General features: G+C 42.6%; 1 protein-coding gene across 2 annotated transcripts in view; it reads left to right on the top strand.

Moving 5' to 3' along the window:
• Window positions 1–2,185: 2,185 nt before the first annotated feature.
• The window catches only part of LOC121450719 (vacuolar protein sorting-associated protein 45), a 65,100-nt gene continuing 47,514 nt past the window's right edge, over window positions 2,186–19,771 (top strand). Inside the window, exons 1-9 of one of the 2 annotated variants that reach the window (XR_005974635.1) lie at window positions 2,186–2,453; window positions 3,041–3,175; window positions 6,854–6,914; window positions 13,337–13,416; window positions 14,425–14,493; window positions 14,597–14,734; window positions 15,270–15,380; window positions 18,544–18,678; window positions 19,038–19,151. Coding sequence is in view for 1 of the 2 variants with exons in the window: in XM_041655963.1 (XP_041511897.1) it covers window positions 2,361–2,453; window positions 3,041–3,175; window positions 6,854–6,914; window positions 13,337–13,416; window positions 14,425–14,493; window positions 14,597–14,734; window positions 15,270–15,380; window positions 18,544–18,678; window positions 19,038–19,151 (936 nt within the window). In the remaining variant the exon portion in view is untranslated. The remainder of the gene's footprint in view (window positions 2,454–3,040; window positions 3,176–6,853; window positions 6,915–13,336; window positions 13,417–14,424; window positions 14,494–14,596; window positions 14,735–15,269; window positions 15,381–18,543; window positions 18,679–19,037; window positions 19,152–19,771) is intronic. The other variant, XM_041655963.1, reaches the window with a different exon arrangement.

Below are 19,771 nucleotides of genomic sequence, written 5' to 3'. Positions count from 1 at the left end.
TCCCCAATCTAAAGAAGAGATGCTTATCAATGTACCACAATAAAAATAATTAAAAATCAAATGTTTAATAAGTTTAAAAAAAAGATCTTGCATAAGAGTCATGCTATAAGGCCAGCTCCAGTTTACCACCACCAGGCATATCAAAAACAACCTACCCAGAAAGCTAGAGCCACAGAGACAACTGTGATGTGCAAACAGAATTCTTCATGCAAATACTTTTTTCTTTGAGGCGTGGTCTCACTAGGTAGCCCTGGCTGGTCTGCAACTCAGCCTGTAGACCAGGCTGACCTTGATCTCAAGAGATCCCAGCACCCTACTCCCAAGAGCTGGGATCAAAGGTGAGCGCAACCCAGCCTGACTGAAAATCATTTTAAACTAATGATTTAAAGGTATTAAATCCTTTTAGCCATGTGATTTCGGCACATGCCTTAATCCCAGCACTCGGGAGATAGAGGAAGGGGGATCTTTGTGAGTTCGAGGTCGGGTTGGTCTACAGGTCCTGTTGTTCCAGGACAGCCAGGGCTACACAGAGAAAACCCTATCTCAAAAAATCAAAATTAAATAAGCAAAAAGGAAGACTAAAGAAAGAAAAAAAAATTCTCAAAAACAGTAAAATATTCAGTAGGAAGCTTTATTTACTTAGTTAGAAAACTGAAGGAACACATTTTCACAATTTTAGAGGTGACTTCTGGTCTCCTTCGAAGGATTTGGAACTTTTCGTATAATTTGCATGACCCGATTAAGGTTCTTTGCTCTGTCTAACCCGCATACTTCTTACAGTATGTTAACAGAACTGATACTTAGTGACGCCGAGAGCGTTGACTTTTGTTGACTTTTCATTTTTTTAGTTAGCATAAATGATGGGTTTCTAATAGCATTTTCATTCCTATTACAGTTATACCTTGTTCTGTTGTTTTTTTCAGTTTCTCTGTGTAGCCCTGGCTGTCCTGGAACTCGCTTTGTAGACCAGGTTGGCCTTGAACTCACAGAGCTCCACCTACAGTTACACCCAGTTCTGTCGCGTTCCCCACCTTCCTGCCTCCAGCCCCTCCACTCTTCACCCCACCCTTCCCACAGCGCTCTGGTTCCCTTCCTCAACTAAACAGTGCCTCATTTTCGTTACTCGGTTGTCTATCTCGGTTCCCCTCTCTTAAAATCTTAACTGCCCCGTGGTGATCTCCTATCCAATCCTCTCTCCCTCCCTCCTTCTCCCTCCCCCGAATCTCTCTCGTCATTATTTTGAGGGAAATGTTTGAAGCACTAGCAGTCACTGATTTCTGGCAGTTCATTTGTCTTTCGGATTTTACAGTTCTCCAACGTAAAGGCGAGGAACAAAAGCATCCTTTGAGATGTGTGGCGTTGGTGACAGACCTGAGATCTGCTGCAGCTCTTTGGAAGCTGACGCTTTAGGATCCACTTTATTGCTAATCTTTCATTGCTTCTTAGATTAAAAAATGTTTCTCTTTAAATATTCTCAGGTTAGTTGCTTCAGCTCCAATGAATAACAGCCCCCAACCCACTTCAGGGTCCCTGGAAACCCGACGCCCCTGCAACCCAGCCAAGTCCAGAGCTGGACGCCGAGGATTCGCAGTCCCTGCGGTCCTCAGTGGGGGCTGGCGGAAGCTCCCCGGCCTTCTGGGGTCTCTGAGATCTCTCCGACAACATCCCTAAATGGTGCTCCCTTTGTTCATTCATTCAACAACCATGTGATCAATTTCAGCCTCCCTTCTCTTTTCGGAAAACCTATTCACTTTCAGCTCTAACACCGGGCACGTGTCACTGCCTAAATAATGACCACCGGGAGTCGGGAAGACGAATCTCGTCCACGACTTAGCAAATACAAATTGTCGTCCCAAGATGCGGCTTCAAGTTTGTCTGGATGCTTTAGAAACCAGGTCTCCGAGCTATGTAATCCAGCCGGGCTATCCGGAAACTTGCTACCGGAAAGGACTTGTCTCGAACCTGCGACCCCGCCACCTCGGCCTCCCCAGTGGCGTGCACGCGTCTCTGGAAAGGGTGCTCGGCAAACAGCACAGCCACGCTCCATGGTAGCTGTCTACCGCGACGCGCCAAGCCCTCCCCACGCAGAGACAGAAGCCAGCAAAGCGGCTGTCAGAGGGAAGACAATGCCTCCCACTCCACGCCCGACGCGGGTCGGAAGTGGCCCCGGCCCGTGGCCGCCGAGACTGGGTCCGCGACTCCGCGGAGGAACTACAATTCCCAGTACCGGAGCTACCCGGACTCCCGGAAGCCAATACTTGGCCGACCGGAAGCAGCTGAGACCCAGCCAACAGGCCTGAGGTTAATTCAGCCAGGGAAAGGGGCGGGAAGGGCTGTGGGGCGCCTGTCAATTCGCCACTATGAACGTGGTTTTTGCAGTGAAGCAGTATATTTCCAAAATGATAGAGGACAGCGGGCCCGGCATGAAGGTACTTCTCATGGATAAGGAAACGGTGAGTTCGCTTTTGCTCCGCGTTTGTGAAGGAACCCGCCCTCCCTCAGAATTGCTGGTCCCCGTGCACTGCGGGTCTTAGCGTTGCCTTAAAGTCGACGGTCAGTTCTGTCTGGACGGCCCTGGGAAAGTTGTCTAAAGCTTTCCCAGCGGGTGTGCAGTGTAACCGGCACTGATCGGTGCCGAGGGACTTCTCGTACCTGAAGGAGTGTCTGCCAAGAAGTTGTTAATGGTCACAGGGACCACTTGGAAGACTTTAGGGTGACCCTGTCAACGTGGTTTTTAAAAGTAAATTGTTGGGGCTCACTGGAATGACAGATTATTTGTTGGCCCCAACTTAAAGGGGTGGGGGGGTGCTTTTAAAGGGATGGAGGAAATCCTCTTTGGAGTTTCTGAGTTGTTCGTGTTCAGAGAGCAGGCTTTTGTTCCAACACGTCACTACCTGTTTTGGACATTCAGTAAATAGTCTTCTGTGTATTAGCATTTAAATTACCTAGGCAAGTGTTAATGGGAAAAAAGCTTAAGTATTGAAGCATGACTATTTCAGTCTGGACTAGTGTAATCTTGGCTCATTATTTTTCTTTACAGACTGGTATAGTGAGTATGGTCTACACACAGTCAGAGATTCTTCAGAAGGAAGTATACCTCTTTGAACGAATTGATTCTCAAAACCGAGAGGTCATGAAACACCTAAAAGCCATCTGTTTTCTTCGACCTACCAAGGTACTCCACAAACTGAGCTGCCGTCTCCGCGGGCAAAGGCAGAATACTGATCTGAACGCATTAAGAAGGCAAAATAAATCTGTGTTATCATCATCTGTGGCATCAGAATTGCCCTGTTTGTCAGAGTTGTGGCCTTTCTTCCTCTCCTTCCCATGCCTCCCTTCACCCCGACAGCCAGTTTCTCCTTCAAGACATTTTTTAGATTGATGGCTATCCCCACGGCCACTAGCTCTCAGACGCTAGATCACGTGACGCTGGACTGACATCTATACCTGGCACTGAACGCCACTGTCACTCTCTCATACAGCCCCGACTGCCTTGAACCTTCATCATCTTAATCCCGTCTCTACTTAGGACCGAGTGTGTCTTTATCATAAAAACAAGGGAAAGTTACCCAGTGACTCCTCTCGCGGCTCAGTCTTACTCTACAGTAAATCCAGTGTCCAACAGGAAAAGGTCCTCCTCCCACCAGTTTGGTCTCTCTTTACATACTTAGCTTCCTGTGCTCACGTCTGGACCTGCGAGCCAAGTGGGCTGTTTTATCATTCTCTACATGTTTATTCCTGAGCCCTTCCTCAGCTTTTGTCCATTGTCTTGCAAATCTGGCTTCCGTCCTTTCTTTCTAATGAAAACATAGAGTGGGGATGGGGTGGGGTGGCCTGTGCCGAAGGCTGCGTGTGGGGCTCAGAGAACATCTTGCAGGACTCAGTTGTCTCCTTCCCTGTGACGTCCCAGGACTCAGACTCAGGCCTTGGTGGCAGATGTCTTTACCACCTCTTCTCTCTGCCCCCCAAAACTTTCCTATGTCTTGTTTTTTAACATTTTCTCTCTCTCTCTCTCTCTCTCTCTCTCTCTCTCTCTCTCTCTCTCTCTTTTCTTGAAACAGGGCCTCACCATGGAGCCCTAGCTGACCTGGAACTCATGCTGAAAACCAGGCTGGCCTCAAATTTATGACAGTCTTCCTGCCTCTGCCACCCAAGTGCTAGGATCGTGTCTGCCACCATCCTTCGCTTTGCTTTCTCTTGTCTCATATTCATGTTCGTCAACTCCAGTGTGCTTTTATCACGCTTGTATATTATGTACTTCCCAGAACGGCAGCCTGATTATGTCCTCCAGCTTGAAACCCCGGATGACTTCTCATTGTTCTTATGGTAAAAACAGAGTCCTTCCTTGTTGGCTGCAGAGTCCAGAGTGGTCTACTTCCTGTCGCTCTTTGATCTCTCTGCCACTCTGCACTTTAGCTACACTACCCAGTTATATGCTGGTGTCTCATCATGCCACATGCCCTACATACCCATTCCTCCCTCTGCCTCAAACTTCCCTGACCTTACTGAGCAGGTCAGACATCCCTCTTACAAGCAACACCGCCTCCCTGTCTGTAACCAGTCATGGTCGAAGGTGCCTGTTTTCAGGCAAGGTTTTCACTATGCAGTTCTGGCTGGCTGAAATTTCCAGTAATCGCCAACTACTCATACTCTGCCTCCTGAGTTCTGGGATTACAGACGTGAGGCTTACTTGGCAAAGCTACATGGGTTTTATGATTAATACCTAGCTTACCTATCATAATAAGCTCCATGACAGCAAAAGTTTTATCTGGTTGTCCATCCTATTATGTTCCCATGATGCCTACTACATAAAAGATGTTTAAGAAATAGTTGCTAAATTAATTTGTTTTTTTTCGTATTTGTTATTTTCAGACATGAAATTTTGGTCATTAAGAGTGGTCTTAGAGTTGACGCAGTCTGTTATCTCCTGACATAAAATGAGGAGACCTCTTTTATAGCCATATACACTCTCAAACTCTCTTGGTTTCACGTTGTCTACCTTTTTACCTGGCCCTATAAAGCAGCAATGTTAGATTTAAATTGCTTGTTAGAAACAGTTTGTCTTTAAGATTATAGGATGAGCTTGGCATGATAGCACATGTCTGTTTTTCCAGCACTTGGGAGATAGAAGCAAGAGGATCTGAAGTTCAAAGTCATCCTTAGCTGCATAGTAAGTTTGAGGTCTCCTTGGGTTCCATGAGATTCTCTCTCAAACAATAACAAAAGCAAAAGGGGTTGGAGATATGGCTCAGCAATCAGAAGCACTTGCTGCACAGTCAAGAGAACCAAGGTTTAGATCCCAGCACCCACATAACTAGCTAGGCATCCCCATATGCCTTTAACCCAGGTCCAAGGGCAGTGAGTGGCGGCCAGAAAATCACTGGGACTTGCTGGCTTCCAACCAAGCCAAGAAATGGGAGCCTTAAACTCAGAGAGAGACCCTGCCACAAATGAATGTCAGGAAGTGATAAAGGAGGATACCCAACACTCTTTTCTATCCTTCCAGCATGTGTGCACCCACAGACACATTGTACACACACTCACTCGATAAATCTAATAACACAATAGAAATGTTATAAAGATAACATTTTCTGTAGCTTGAATGACAGTGTAAAACCTTTTCCCCATTAAGTCGGCATTGTATACTTCTGTTTGGTTGTTTGCTTGCATTCAGGCAGGGTCTGGCTCTGTCATCCAGGCTGACTTTAAACCCACATCCTCTTGGTTATGCTTTCTGAGTGCTGGGATTTGTATTCAGCACCATCTCAGTTGCAGTGAGCATTTCTTAGAACTATTTTTTTTAACACTATTGGCACAAGTTAAAATTTTTAATTGTTTTTAAAGGATATTAACAGTGACACAATCAAGCAGCAGGGCCTTTGCTACTACAAATTTTAGTTTTAAGGCCTGATTTAATTTGAAATTTAACCATATATTCTGTATTGAAAACAGACCAAGTGTTCATTAGAACAGTCTGTGATTCGAATTCTCATGTTTGGCTTTATAAGAAGAACTGGAAGGGGAGATGGCTCATTGGTTAGGAGTATGTACTGCTCAGAGGACTCAGGTTTGAGTCCCAGCACCTATGTCAGGCAGCTCACAACCACCCCTGTAGTCTGATGCCTCCTCCTCCAGGAGCAAGGGTGTGTGCGTTCACACCCAAACACACACACTCACACACAAAACTTAAAAATAAGTCTTAAAAGGACTGAATTTTTTGCTTCTAATGTAGTTATAGAAGGAGTCATGGGCTGATACAAATACTTCATAAATATTGTAGTTATGAACTCTTAGACCTCAATAAATTAAAAGCCAAAGTGAATATGATTAAGTTATATTTTTTCTTGTTTTTAAAGAACTGCACACATTTTGGTGTTCTAAGTAAGAAACTTGATCAGATTAATATAGTTTATTGATAAGCAGCTTGAGGCAGATTTGCAGTTAGCAATTTTACGCTATATTTCATGTGTCCTTTAGTTTTACCTTAATTTAGCCAAGATATTGCAGATAGTTGATATTTAGCATATATGTATATTTAATTGTATCTAACATCCTTATGTGTTTAATGTCTTATTTGCATCCTTCATTACCCAATAGATGTGCATACTGTTAGACTCCAAGTAAATCAATCAATAAATTGTGATACTTACTAGTTTTTGAGTTTACAGTTATGGAAGCCAGAGAACAATCTGCAGGAGCCGGTTCTCCCCTCCCTCTGTGTGGGTGCCTGGGATTCAACTCAGATGATTAGACTTGGCAGCAAGGGCTCTTGTCTACTGAGCCATCTTGCCAGCCCTGACTACTTTTTACTGAGACAGCTCTGCTCATGCTCCATTTGTTCTTTGTTTTCTAGGAGAATGTGGATTATCTGATCCAGGAGCTCCGAAGACCCAAATACAGTATTTATTTTATTTGTAAGTATGTTGGCTCACGTTTTTAGTCATGTGTGTATCCAGCTAGACTAGGCCATTAGCAGCTGTATCATAAAGCTCACTGAAATGCATCACTTAAAAGCTGGTGTATTCAAAGTATTAAGAATAGTGTAGGGACTGGACAAATGGCTCCGTGGTTAAGAACATTGGTTGCTGTTCCAGAAAACCAGGGTTGAATTCCCAGCACCCACAGAGTAGCTCACAACCCTCTACTCCAGTTTCAGGAGATCTCACACCTTCTAGCCTCCACAGACACTGCATACACATGGTGGACAGACGTACATGCAGGCAAATATATATACAAAACAAAAATGATTTACCTTTAAAATTAGGTAGTGGCCATCATTCTCTTTCTGAAACCAAAATAACAGTTTCCCCTCATCAATGCTTAGATTTAAGGCTGATGTATGAGCCAGGAGTTGTAAGTAGCCAAATCTCGTGCTTTTCCTTCATCAGAGTGTTTACTTACTCTCGTGTTTCACCTGTGAATTGAGGTATAGAAACTAATTTATTTGGGGAAAGCATGTGTGTGGGTTTATTGGATAATGAAGAATGTGAAGAATGTGTCTGTACACCAGATGAGCTAATCCTCTTGTGTGTCCACATGGGGGCGTGCATAGGGAGACTCTGAGGTTCATGCCTACTCAAAGTTTATTTGGAATTTTCTTCCATTTGGCTATGGAAGTTACAGTTGGTCTCCTCTAGGTGTCAGCATTGCTCTTTGTATACTTAGAAAAGTCTGGTGCTGGCTCCAAAACCAGCTACAAACTTAGCACCTAGAAAGTAGGGCGCCTAGGCAAGGCCTGTAAGACCAGCACTCAAGAGCAGAGGCAGGCAGATCATGACCACCCTGGTCTAGGCCAGCCAAAGCTACATAGACAGACCTTGTTTAAAAAATAAAATAAAATAAAAGGAAGAAGAAAGGAAGGGAGGGAGGGAGAGAGAGAAAAAAGGAAGGAAGGAAGAAAGAAAAGAAAGAACACAAGAGGTTTTTAAGCTTTGGGAATTTAGACTATTGTCTAAGTTTTAGATTTATATTTTAGTACATCTTAGCTAGAATATACAAATTTCTTTTACCATATTTTACTATTTAATTATGCCAAAAATTAGCAGGGTAGTAGTAATGCGCCTTTAACCCCAACACTCAGGAGGCGGAGGCAGAGGCAGGCAGATCTCTGAGTTCAAGGACAGCCTAGTCTACAGAGTGAGTTCCAGGATAACCACGGCTACACAAAGAAACCCTGTCTCAAATAATAATAATGTCAAAAATTAACTTTAAATGATATTTTAGATTTTATAAAGAGCTGTGTCATGCTTTATTTCACTTGATTCTTTACACCATCTAACAGGTATAAATATTTTTAATAGTTTCTCATCCTACATTTTGTTTATTAATAGTCATAGCTTTTATTTTTTAAATTAAACTATCTAAAAATAAGTGCAGATTCACATGTCTGATGGTTTGTCCCCCGCAAAACAAACAAACTCATGTTGAAATTTAATCCTGCTATGAAATATTGAGATGGGACTGTAAGAGGTAATTAATCTCCTATGAAATATTGAGATCATACTGTAAGAGATAATTAATCTCTCCGTATGATTGATGGATTAATGTCTTAAGAGAGTCCATTACCCTATGATGCCCTGCACTTCACTGCCAGGAAGAAGGTCCTCACTACATGCGGCCTTTAAAGCTTGAACTAGAACTCGGAGCCAAGATGACAGTGATATTGTGCTATTGGCACAGAAAATAAACTACAGCGATGCATAGTTATAAACCCACAGAAATCCGGAGCGCTTTTGCCCAGTCTCCCCTAATGCAGCAGTCAACATGACAGTAGCACAGTGTCACAACCGGGATAGCAACTGGAACACAGGCGGCAGAGGCTCTGATCCGTCACCAGGAGGTCCCTTATCTGCCCTTTTGTTGACCATATCCACTTGTACCCGGTGGCTGCTACTCTCTTCTTTCCATAACCTTTGTTATTCTAAGAGTCTTCTGTAAGCAGAACAGTGCGCCACTTTGGGGGCTGGCTCTTTTCCTTGAGCGTACTTCTCGGGTGGCTGTAGATCTGAGTAGGGTTCCACTATCTGTTCATTAACTACTCACCCCCAAAGGGCATCTGGGCTGTTCCCGTGTGTCTGCTTGGGATTGCGGCTGTTTCCAGGCAGACATACCCTTCATCTATTTAGTGTGAATGACAGCCAGTAGCACACGTGCTGGGTTACATGGTAGTGGTGTGGTTAATATTTTTCAGAGTGACCGTACCATTTCACATCCACACTAGCAATGAAAGGGCAGCTCAGCATCTCTGCATCCCTGCAGTCATTTGGTGGTGCTGATGCCCACGTTAGCCAGCGTGATAGGTGTCTGCCCCTACCCAGGAGCATATTGGCGGTGCTGATGCCCACTTTAGCCAGTGTGATAGGTGGTGTAGGTCCTTCTGTATTTGTGTTGCTTTCATTGGTTAAATAAAGGGACTGCCTTGGCCTTTTGATAGGGCAGAAACTTAGGTAGGCGGGAAAGACAGAACTGGATGCTGGGAAGAAGAGCAAAGTCAGGCAGAAGCCATGGTTCTCCTGCCCGAGACAGTCGCTTTGTAAGCCACAGTCAAGTGGTGATGCACATTAATGGAAATGGGTTAAACTAATATGTGAGAGTTAGCCAATAAAAGGCTAGAGATAGTGGGCCAGGTAGTGTTTAAATGAATACAGTTTCTGTGCTGTTATTTCAGGGCTAGCCGGGCGGCGGGACACAGCGTCCTCCCTACTACAGATAGGTGTCTGCCTCCACCTAGCAGCATGGTCCTGGAAGCCTCAGAGTGGTGAGGAGACAAAGAAAGGACGCACACAAAGACATATGTAGAGAAAAGATGGGTCATATGGGCCGCATGCACGCTGATGCAGCAACCCAGAACCTCAGTGAGTTTATTATGGACAGGGAGGAGCGACAGCCCTGTGTGTAGATAGTTTCCTAGGAGATCTCTGTAGAGAGAACAGCTCAGGCTGTAAACATCTGGAGGAGCGAACTGCAGATGTTAGTCTTTGGTACACACTGACAACATGCTTTTGTCCGTTGTTTGTTTTCTTTTCTTTTTTAAAGGCAAGGTGTTTCTTTGTATAACAACTCTGACTGTCCTGGAACTCACTCTGTAGACCAGGCTGGCCTCAAGCTCACAGAGATTGGCCTGTCTCTGAGTGCTAAGATTAAAGGCGTGTGCCTCCACTGCCCAGCGAACACTGCCAACATTCTAACTCCTACCAGAGGAAGGTTTTGCTATCCTCTGAGCCACATGGCAAGGCTTTGCTAATTTCCCATGGGTCTGAGGCATTACTTCCTGATGTGGCCATGCCCATGTATAGTCATTTTAGTTAAGTCAAATCACAAGCTACAGCCTCAGTTCTAGATACGTATATATAATTTTTATGTTGCTCCTGCCTTCTGTATTTAAGTCAATACATAATAGGAGCATTCATTTTCTGAGTTTCTTTGCTAAAAAATGGAATGGGGGCATGTAGCTTCACTTCCTCCACACAGTATCCCTGTGTAGCAAAGGCTAGTAAATCTAATACTTATGAAGATAGTTTTATTTGGGCTATAAATCTATAAAGCAGAAGAAAAATTACATTTATACTAAATTGTATAAAGTATAAACTTGAAATTAGGATATGGCAATCAATTTTGGAATTTTATTTGGTTAAAGTAAACTAAAATAAATTAGTATTTAGTAATTTTATTCAATACAGACTTTTAGCACAATTTAAGTTAACACTAAACTGGCCTTCTGTTCATCTCATTTTTAATAATTTTAGATCTATATGTCTTATTTAACAGACCCCTTTTATTTAAAAAAACTTTATGGAAAATGTCAAATGCATTTAAGTAAAATAGATAAATCCCAGTGTCCCAGCCACACCCAGCCTTGTCTGAACTATGCTCCCATCTTTTATGTCCAACAATAGTTTTTTAACAAATCTATGCTGTCATATACGTTTTATCCATTAATATTTCAGTATGAATCTTTAATAGAGATAGATTCATCTAGTAAAAATGAAAAGTAACTCCTATTTCATGAACTCAAGTCAGTGTTCAGATTTCAAATTCTCTCTTTTCTCTCTTTCCCTCTCTTTTTTCTTTGTTTGAGTCAGAATCAAAGTAAGATCCACATATTAAACCTTACTGGTCAGTATGTTGAGTCTCCTAATTTTCTCTAGGTCCTCTTCTTCCATGTAACTGTTTTACTGAGGAAGCAGTTATGTTTCCTACAGGCTGGAGCTTCCTGATTTCATCACTGTGGGTAGTTCTAGTACTCCTTCAAGTTAAAGTTCATGTTATACAAGCTATCCATGTGTATCTATAAGTGGATAAAGAACTTGATATGGATTAAGTTTTGGCAAGAATACTAAAAGGTGGAGCTGGAGAGATGGCTCAGAGGTTAAGAGCACGGGCTGTTCTTCAAGAGGTTCTGAGTTCAATTCCCAGCAACCACATGATGGCTCACAACCATCTGTAATGAGAGCTGGTGCCCTCTTCTCGTGGGCAGGGGTACATGCAGGCAGTACATGTATACATAATAAATACATCTTGAAAAAAAAAAGAATACTAAAAGGTGGTGCTGTATGGTTTCTCTGGTAATTTCTCCTAGTGATATTGTTAGTGAGATCAATGTTTATAGGTTATTTGATAGGAATTGAAAGGAAAGTCTTTTTTTTTTTAGTTATAAATTGATTGGCCCATTAGCTCAGGCTTCTTATTAACTCTTATAACTTATATTAGCCCATTATTCTTATCTGTGTTAGCCATGTGGCTCAGTACCTTATTCAGCGGGGCAGTCACATCTTGCTTCTTCTGTGGCTGGGGCAGGACTGCAGAGGAATGGGCTTCTTAAAATGGAATTATTCTATCATTCACATTCCATGGGGTTTTTAGATGGAATGTTTCTATTAAAAAATTCCCTCATCTGTTACTTGATACAGCTTACATGTAAAGTAGGATAAAAGTTTACTCCTTCCCTGTATTTGCCACTGAAGGTAACAGTCTGAGCTGCAGCATCCTCTGATACCGTCAATGATGATCTTTTTAAAAATCTATTTGACTTTATTTTATGCGCATTGGTGCAAAGGTGTCAGATCCCCGGAACTGGAGTTACAGACAGTTGTGAACTGCCATGTGGGTGCTGGGAATTGAACCTGGGTCCTCTGAATGTAGTGATATTTCATTTGTATTTTAATAAATAAAGCTTGCCTGAAGATCAGAGAGTAAAACAGCCACACTGGTCAGCCTTACAGACAAGGCAATGGTGGCACACACCTTTAATCCCAATAGCCACACCAGGCTGCCAAAGAATGTGGGAGTAGTGATGTACACCTTCAATCCCAACACTAGGAAGGAATATAAGATGGGAGAAGACAGCACGCACTCAGTCTCCATCTCATTCTGAGATTCCCGGAGGCAGAATCACCATTTCAAACTGAGGTAGAGGTAAGAGTCAGTGGCTAACTGTTTTGCTTTTCTGACCTTCAGGGTGAACCCCAATATCTGTCTCTGGGTTTGTATTAATCGTGACACATCTGGAAGAGCAGCTAGTGCTCTTAACCGCTGATCCATCTCACCAGCCCTGATGGTCTTTTTTTTTAGTTAAATTTTTTTTTAATTAAAAATTTCTGCCTCCTCCCCGCCTCTCTTTTCCCTCCCCCTCTTCCCACTCCCCCTGCCCCACTCCTCTCCCCCTCCCTCTCCAGTCCAAAGAGCAGTCAGGGTTCCCTGCCCTGTGGGAAGTCCAAGGTCCTCCCCCCTCCATCCAGGTCTAGGAAGGTGAGCATCCAAACCGGCTAGGCTCCCACAAAGCCAGTACATGCAGTAGGGTCAAAACTCAGTGCCATTGTCCTTGGCTGCTCAGCAGCCCTCATTGTCCTTCATATTCAGTGAGTCTGGTTTTATCCCATGCATTTTCAGTCCCAGTCCAGCTGGCCTTGGTGATCTCCTAATAGATCAGCCCCACCGTCTCAGTGGGTGGATGCCCCCCTTGTGGTCTTGACTTCCTTGCTCAAGTTCTCCCTCCTTCTGTTCCTCATTTGGACCTTGGAAGCTCAATCCATTGCTCCAGTGTGGGTCTCTGTCTCCATCCATCGCCAGATGAAGGTTCTATGGTGATATGCAAGATATTCGTTAGTATGGCTATAGGATCGGGCCATTTCCTGATGGTCTTTTTTTAAGTATTCACTTTTGGGTTTAAACATTGTTGTGCTCCTCATTCCAGCCTGAAGGTGCGTGACGTGGACATGTGCCACAGTGTGTGCTGAACTTCCCTGATTTGTTAGGCTTTGCCTGGGGCCTGTATAGGACTAATCGCAGCAAAACTCCACTGGTGCCATTTGGGCCAACTGTGGCCTGTCTGTTTCAGATTTCAGTAACGTGATCAGCAAGAGCGACGTGAAGTCGTTAGCTGAAGCCGATGAGCAGGAAGTCGTGGCTGAAGTTCAGGTAAAGTTGGGTCCTGGATCCTCCCTTGTATTGTCCCCGTTAAACTATTTCAGTCTAGAAATAAGGAAGTGCTGTGACAAAACAAATGTGCACATACTAGATAGATTAACATTTACAGAATTTCAATGAAGTGTTAGATCGCCTAGAAATAGAATGAATGGAATCAGTGGGAAGGAGCAGAGTGGGCTGATGAATTGGGGGACAGTTTCACAGTTGGGGAACAGAATCAAGTATGCTCTTTGTTAGTTTATCATAGTTTATGAACCTTAGTTTAAAAACCTTCATCAATACGATTGTGCCTGATTAGGAGAGAATAAAATCAAAGGCTGTGAGTGAGATGTCTTAACATTCTCTTTGAGAGGCCCATACTTTGGGAGCTAATAAAAGACTTTGTCACTAGGCTAAAACTTGGAAACTCCTAAGCACTTACTTTGTATGCTACATAATATATAACATTAGCATGTATAATGTTATTTTTCCTTCTTTAATAGTTCAGTGTTATAGAATACATCTATCATAAATATTTGAATATATTTATCACCTACATGAAAAGTACTGTCTTCACAGGCAACAAACTAGTTTTGAATTTTTCAAAAAGATATTCTAAGTGGTAAAACATATAAAAAGAATAACCTATTTTAAATCATATCCTCCTACATAAGAATACACTGGGCATATAATGTGGTGTATTCTATAGCGGTGTTTTATTTTATTTTGTTTACTAATGAAAAATTTACATTGTTGTGTATACTTTAACTTTTTAAAAGATTTATCATTGCTGGTGTTTATAGTTAGTTCAGTTCCCCCATACCTTCTGCTACTCAATTATTATTTGAACATCTTGTACCTTTTCACCCTGTATGTTCCCATTTGATTACAAAACTTGATACAGCCGGAGTCCATAGCGCTCGATACAGCCGGGGTCCATAGACTGGGTACAGCCGGAGTCCATAGAACTGGGTACAGCTGGAGTCCATGGATTAACTGATTTTTACTTTTTATTTGCAGGAATTTTATGGTGATTACATTGCTGTGAATCCACATTTGTTTTCCCTCAATATTTTGGGTTGCTGTCAGGTATGAAAGGCAAGGATTTTCAAAATAAGTTAAATTAATTCATCAAGTAACTGGAGTTAGAGAAAATTAAGGTATTTTCTCTTAATATGTTTTTAACAAAAAGGGCCGAAATTGGGATCCAGTGCCGCTGTCAAGAACAACTCAAGGACTGACCGCTCTCCTCTTATCTCTGAAGAAGTGCCCCATGATTCGCTATCAGCTTTCATCAGAGGCTGCAAAAAGACTTGGAGAATGTGTTAAGGTGTTGTACTCCTATTCCTGTTCTAAAAACCTCAAGGCTAGTCGTTTCCCTAGAAATATCTGAACTGCTGGACGTGGTGGTGCATTCCTTGCAGGCAGATCTCTGAGTTCAAGGTCAGCCTGGTCTACACACTAAGTTCCATACCAGGCAAGACCCTATCTCAAAAAGAAAAAAAAATGAAAGACAAAACGAGAGAAAGAAAGTGAACAAAGAATATTTTCTTTGTTAGTTTTATTGGCAAAGAAGAACGGCTATAGAATTCAAAACAATAAGAAAGGAACAAATTGGCACTAAGACCCTTAGATTTAACCTAAGAAACATTCGCAGCTGTTTACAGTTAAACCACTTTAAAGTAGGCTTTCAAGTCCTGGTTTTTTAACTAGTGTGCTACAAAACTTTATGAAACCTTTGAGTCCTTTTATGGGAGGCCCGCGAGGGTGGAAAACCTTCTACTGTTTTTTTATTCATTTCCTATTTTGTCAGCTCTACTTAGAGCTACCGGGTTAACCAAGCTATTTTTCTCTTTTCTCTTCAGCAAGTGATAAGTAAAGAATATGAGCTCTTTGAATTCCGGCGGACAGAGGTTCCTCCACTGCTTCTCATTCTAGATCGCTGTGACGATGCCATCACCCCACTGCTCAACCAGGTGCAGAGCCCTTTGTTAACATAAAGGAGGATGGTTTGCAGCTCAGTAAAATATGACAATAGCATCCTTTCTATTCACCTCCTTGTTTTCAGCTGTTCTTGATTTCTGCCTTATGTTTTCTGGTGTTTTGGTGTCCTGCTTTTCCGTCCCCATCATTCCTGCTGGTTTCTGCCTCTTTCCTCTCTCTCTGTCCCTTCAGCCGCTGCCTCACTCTCATCCAGGCAACTTTCCAGTGTCTCCTTTTCCAACCTTACTGCCCGTGTGTAGGTGTAATCCCATCTCTTGCAGTAACAGTGAAACAAGCATTTATACAGGTCCTTCTTTTTATTTCTCTTCGATCTATATCCTACAAAACCAAGGCTGTTAAATGGCAGCTTTCAACTTAAATTACAGCTTCTGACCTGAAAATCCTTGTTGTTCCCCATTGCCCTACTGGGCTAAAATCACGTTCCTGATTTTGATACCCAGGCACCGTCGCTGAAAGCCTCCAGCTCTCTGCCATAGAGGCGCAACATGGTTTCTTGCCATTGTGCTTTTAAAGTGACTTTGTCTAAGCTCTGGGACATTGGGATACCATCTCTTCCCTGCTTTCCCTGTAAAACACTTCTCCCTTGAAACTTCTCAGAAGCCAGAGCGCAGCTTCTCAAAGGCTGCTTTGGCCGGGCAGTTTGCTGTCTCCCTCGAGCTGTGTAGCATTGTCTCTGGTCCCATGCTGCACTTGCTAAGTTGTACCGTTGGTTGTTTTGACGCTGTCTTAGACAGTGCACTCCCAAGGCAGCCTGTGTCCGCTCAGGTTTATTCTTTGCAAATTTAAGCAGTTCCTTGTATGTAGTTAGGTCTGTGAGTGGAGATTTGGGATGCAGAGAAAGAGGAGTCATCCCCAGCTCAGTTTCTTCTCAGCACAGAGTAACGTCAACGCTAGGGTAGTCCACGGTGGAAGGGGGCGCCTCTGTAGTGTGAGGTAACATCTGGCCACAAAAGGAAGAAAGGGAAGGGGAGGAGGAGGGGAGAGAGAAATGACTCAGTAGCTAAGAGCACATACTGCTCTTGCAGAAGACTTGAGTTCTGTTCTCAGCCCACACACTGGGCAGCCCACAGCCACGTTTAACTCCTGCTGCAAAGGAATCCAGTGCCCTACCTGGTCTTTAAAACAGGCATTGTACTCATGCCCAAACTCACACTCAAACTTACATAATGAAAAAATAAAAAGTAAGTCTTTTTTAAAACAGCAGAAAAGTAACTATCTATGAGTTCTATATCCCAAAGAAAAACAAGTTTCACTGAGAACCTGTGGTGTGCCATGTAGTAAACTAAGTATTCTATGTAAGGTTAAAAGACAGTCTCTTGTCCTCAAACCTGTATCTCAAGAAGAGAGGAGAAAAGAGATTTTATGTGTAGAGTGAGCTCTGTGGTAGAGCCACCACGACGACGTCCACTTTGCTCTATCCCTGTCAAGGCCCAAAGGGCTTTCTCAGGAGCCTCTCTGCAGAGCTGCACAGTACGGTGCCCATGTTTTCACAGCTCCATGCCTGTTTCTTCCCACTCAGTGGGTTGCTCTTTTTCCTCTGAGTGGTGTGTGCGCTCCACCTTACCTATCTGTCCAGGACTACTTTGTTCTGGAGGTTTAAAAAAAAAACCTTCCTTTGCTTTCTTTCTCTTTTCTTTTCTTCTCTGTGTGTGGGTGTTTTGCCCATGTTTGTGTCTGTGCACCACTTGTCTGTCTCTTGCCCACGGAGGCAAGAGAGGACATTGGCTCCCCTAGAACTGGAGTTACAGACAGTTGTGAGTTACCATAAGGGTGCTGGGAAATTAACCCAGGTCTTCTGGAAGAGTGACTGGTGCTCTTAACCACTGAGCCGTCTTACTCTTTGACAAATCTTTTAGGCCATAAAACACCTTCTTTTGGGGTAGAGAGATAGCTCGGCCTTATAAGCACAGGTTGCTAGAGAGGGGAGCAGAGAAAAATGCAGAGCTCAATAAAATTAATAATTAAAAAAAAAGAGCATAGGTTGCTCTTCCAGAGAATCCAAGTTCATTTCCCAATACCCATTTGGGCCACTCACAACTGCCTGCAATTCTAGGCCCATAGGATCTGATACCCATTTTTGGCTTCCAAAGGCATCCATACACATACACATACAAATAAACAAATTTTAAAGGACTTTAATACATCTTAAGTGTTTTCTGTTTTTAAAAAAATATGTATGGGTGCTTTGTGTGAGTGTATGTCTGTGCAATACAAGTGTGCCCGGTGCCCATGGAGGCCAGAAAAGGTTGTTGAATCCCTGGCACTGGAGTTACAGACAACTGTGAGCTGCCATGTGGGTACTAGTAATTGAACCTATGTCCTTGGAAGAATCGCTGGTGTTCTTAACCACTGAGCCATCTCTCCAACCTCCTTAAATTACTTCTTAATAAACTTAGTTATAAATGTACACATAAACATCTCTAGCATTTGGGGATTCTAGATAGTGAATTGTTTAAAGATACTTAACTATTAAAAATCCACTCTCCATAAATGGTGAGAAGGCAGCTTTGTGGCATTTTACCTTTCTGGTTTTTAACCAAACTGATTTACGTTATTAAAGGCTAGAACTCAATCCTTCTTCACAATTCATACTTAGTTAAAACATAAGATAAAATGGATGCTGAGACAAGTGTCTGATTATGTCAATGTTTTGATTAACTCGCAAGATTTTTTTTCTGGTAATATTAGTGTTCCTGGGATAAATATAGAACCACTCAGATCTGCAAGAACACACTTCTCAGACAGCAGAAAACCACAGAAGCGTGCAGGAAGTGGTACAGCTTTTAACTGCAGTACCAATATAGCCCTATCTGTGAAGCCAAAAATATACTCTTAATTCATAATCAAAAAGCTAATGATAGCTATAATTGTTTTCTTTCTATCAAGAATATTAATCTTGTTGGGTTTTGTCTAAAGTATAAAAGTAGAAGCATTTTGACTTTTTTAGAGTGTTTAAGCAATTAAAATGATAATCTTAATACTTACTAGAGAACAAGGTATTAATAAAAATATGAACTAAATAGAGAAACTTGGTGTGAAACAAATTATTAAAAATATTATCACTCTTTGTTTTCCTAAACACTTGGTATTGTCATGTTTTGTCATTTGCCAATTCTTTTTGACATACTTCTTTAGTGGACATACCAGGCCATGGTCCATGAACTCCTGGGCATAAACAACAACCGGATTGATCTTTCCAGAGTGCCAGGAATCAGCAAAGACTTAAGAGAGGTGGTCCTGTCTGCTGAAAATGACGAGTTCTATGCGAATGTAGGTGACTTTAATCTCTCAGTTGTTTTTACATAAAGTGTCAGTACTGGCGCATGAGGGTTTGTGGGAAAGGGTGACAGACTTCTTGCAGTTAGACTGAATCTCAGGATGGCAAGACTTGGGTGCTGGCCTTGGCAGTATTTTTTTGAGTGCTTACATAGTTACTGACTTCCCTCCTTTCTGATAGCTCTTTGTGAGAACAATAATAGTATTCATCACTAGTGTCCTGGCTAATAGCCAGACTTGGTAACTAAAATGGAATTTGTCCTTCTAGTCTGTGTTCAGAATTCTTTTCACTTCTTTTATGACATCTGAAAATCCGCTAGTTTTGAACTTTTTTCTGACTTCCTTTTTCACAGAACATGTACCTGAATTTCGCAGAGATTGGTAGCAATATAAAGAATCTCATGGAAGACTTCCAGAAGAAGAAACCAAAAGAACAGCAAAAGCTAGAATCCATAGCAGACATGAAGGTAAGTCACTCACACAGATGTTCACCTGTGAGTCTTCAGAACTAATTATGTCGGCAACATTTTTGGAATATTCCAGGTCTAATTTCTACTTTGATTCTTGTTTGCTTGTAAGTTTTGTAGGGTGGATTGTGGTATTTGAGACTGTCTAGTCATTGCTGCGTAGCTCAGGCTAGCCTCAAGCTTGGGAGGTCCTGCCTTCACCTCCCACGTGTTGGGATTCCAGATGTGGGCTATCAGCCCAGCTCCTTGTTAGTGTTGTTCTATTCTGTTGGTGAGGTGCACTTACTCCTTAGACCACACTGTCGCCATGTGGACCTGCCTGGAGCTCGTGGCAGTACTCAACGTCTCACCTCCAAGTGCTGGAATTACGGGCACTGCTCATCACATCCAGCAAGTCATTTTGTTTAGTCTGAGACATTTTCTACAAGTTTCTCTTTAATAATAGCATGATGACACATCTATCATAATCATGTATTTCCTTCCATTCTTCATTATGTCTGGCCTCTATAAAGACCCTAAGGAGATGTACCTGCTTTTCTCTTCTTAAGAATAATAAATGCCATGTGCTTGAGAATCATGGGTACCTTACCCTGGGCAGGAAAGGAACCCCAGCTTTTTAC

This window comes from Microtus oregoni, unplaced genomic scaffold (genome assembly GCF_018167655.1).
Source record: "Microtus oregoni isolate MIOR12 unplaced genomic scaffold, Mior012 000007F_ref0000211, whole genome shotgun sequence".
NCBI lineage: Eukaryota > Metazoa > Chordata > Mammalia > Rodentia > Cricetidae > Microtus > Microtus oregoni.
Note: the sequence above shows the minus strand (reverse complement) of the source record. Positions and strands in the feature narration are given on the sequence as shown.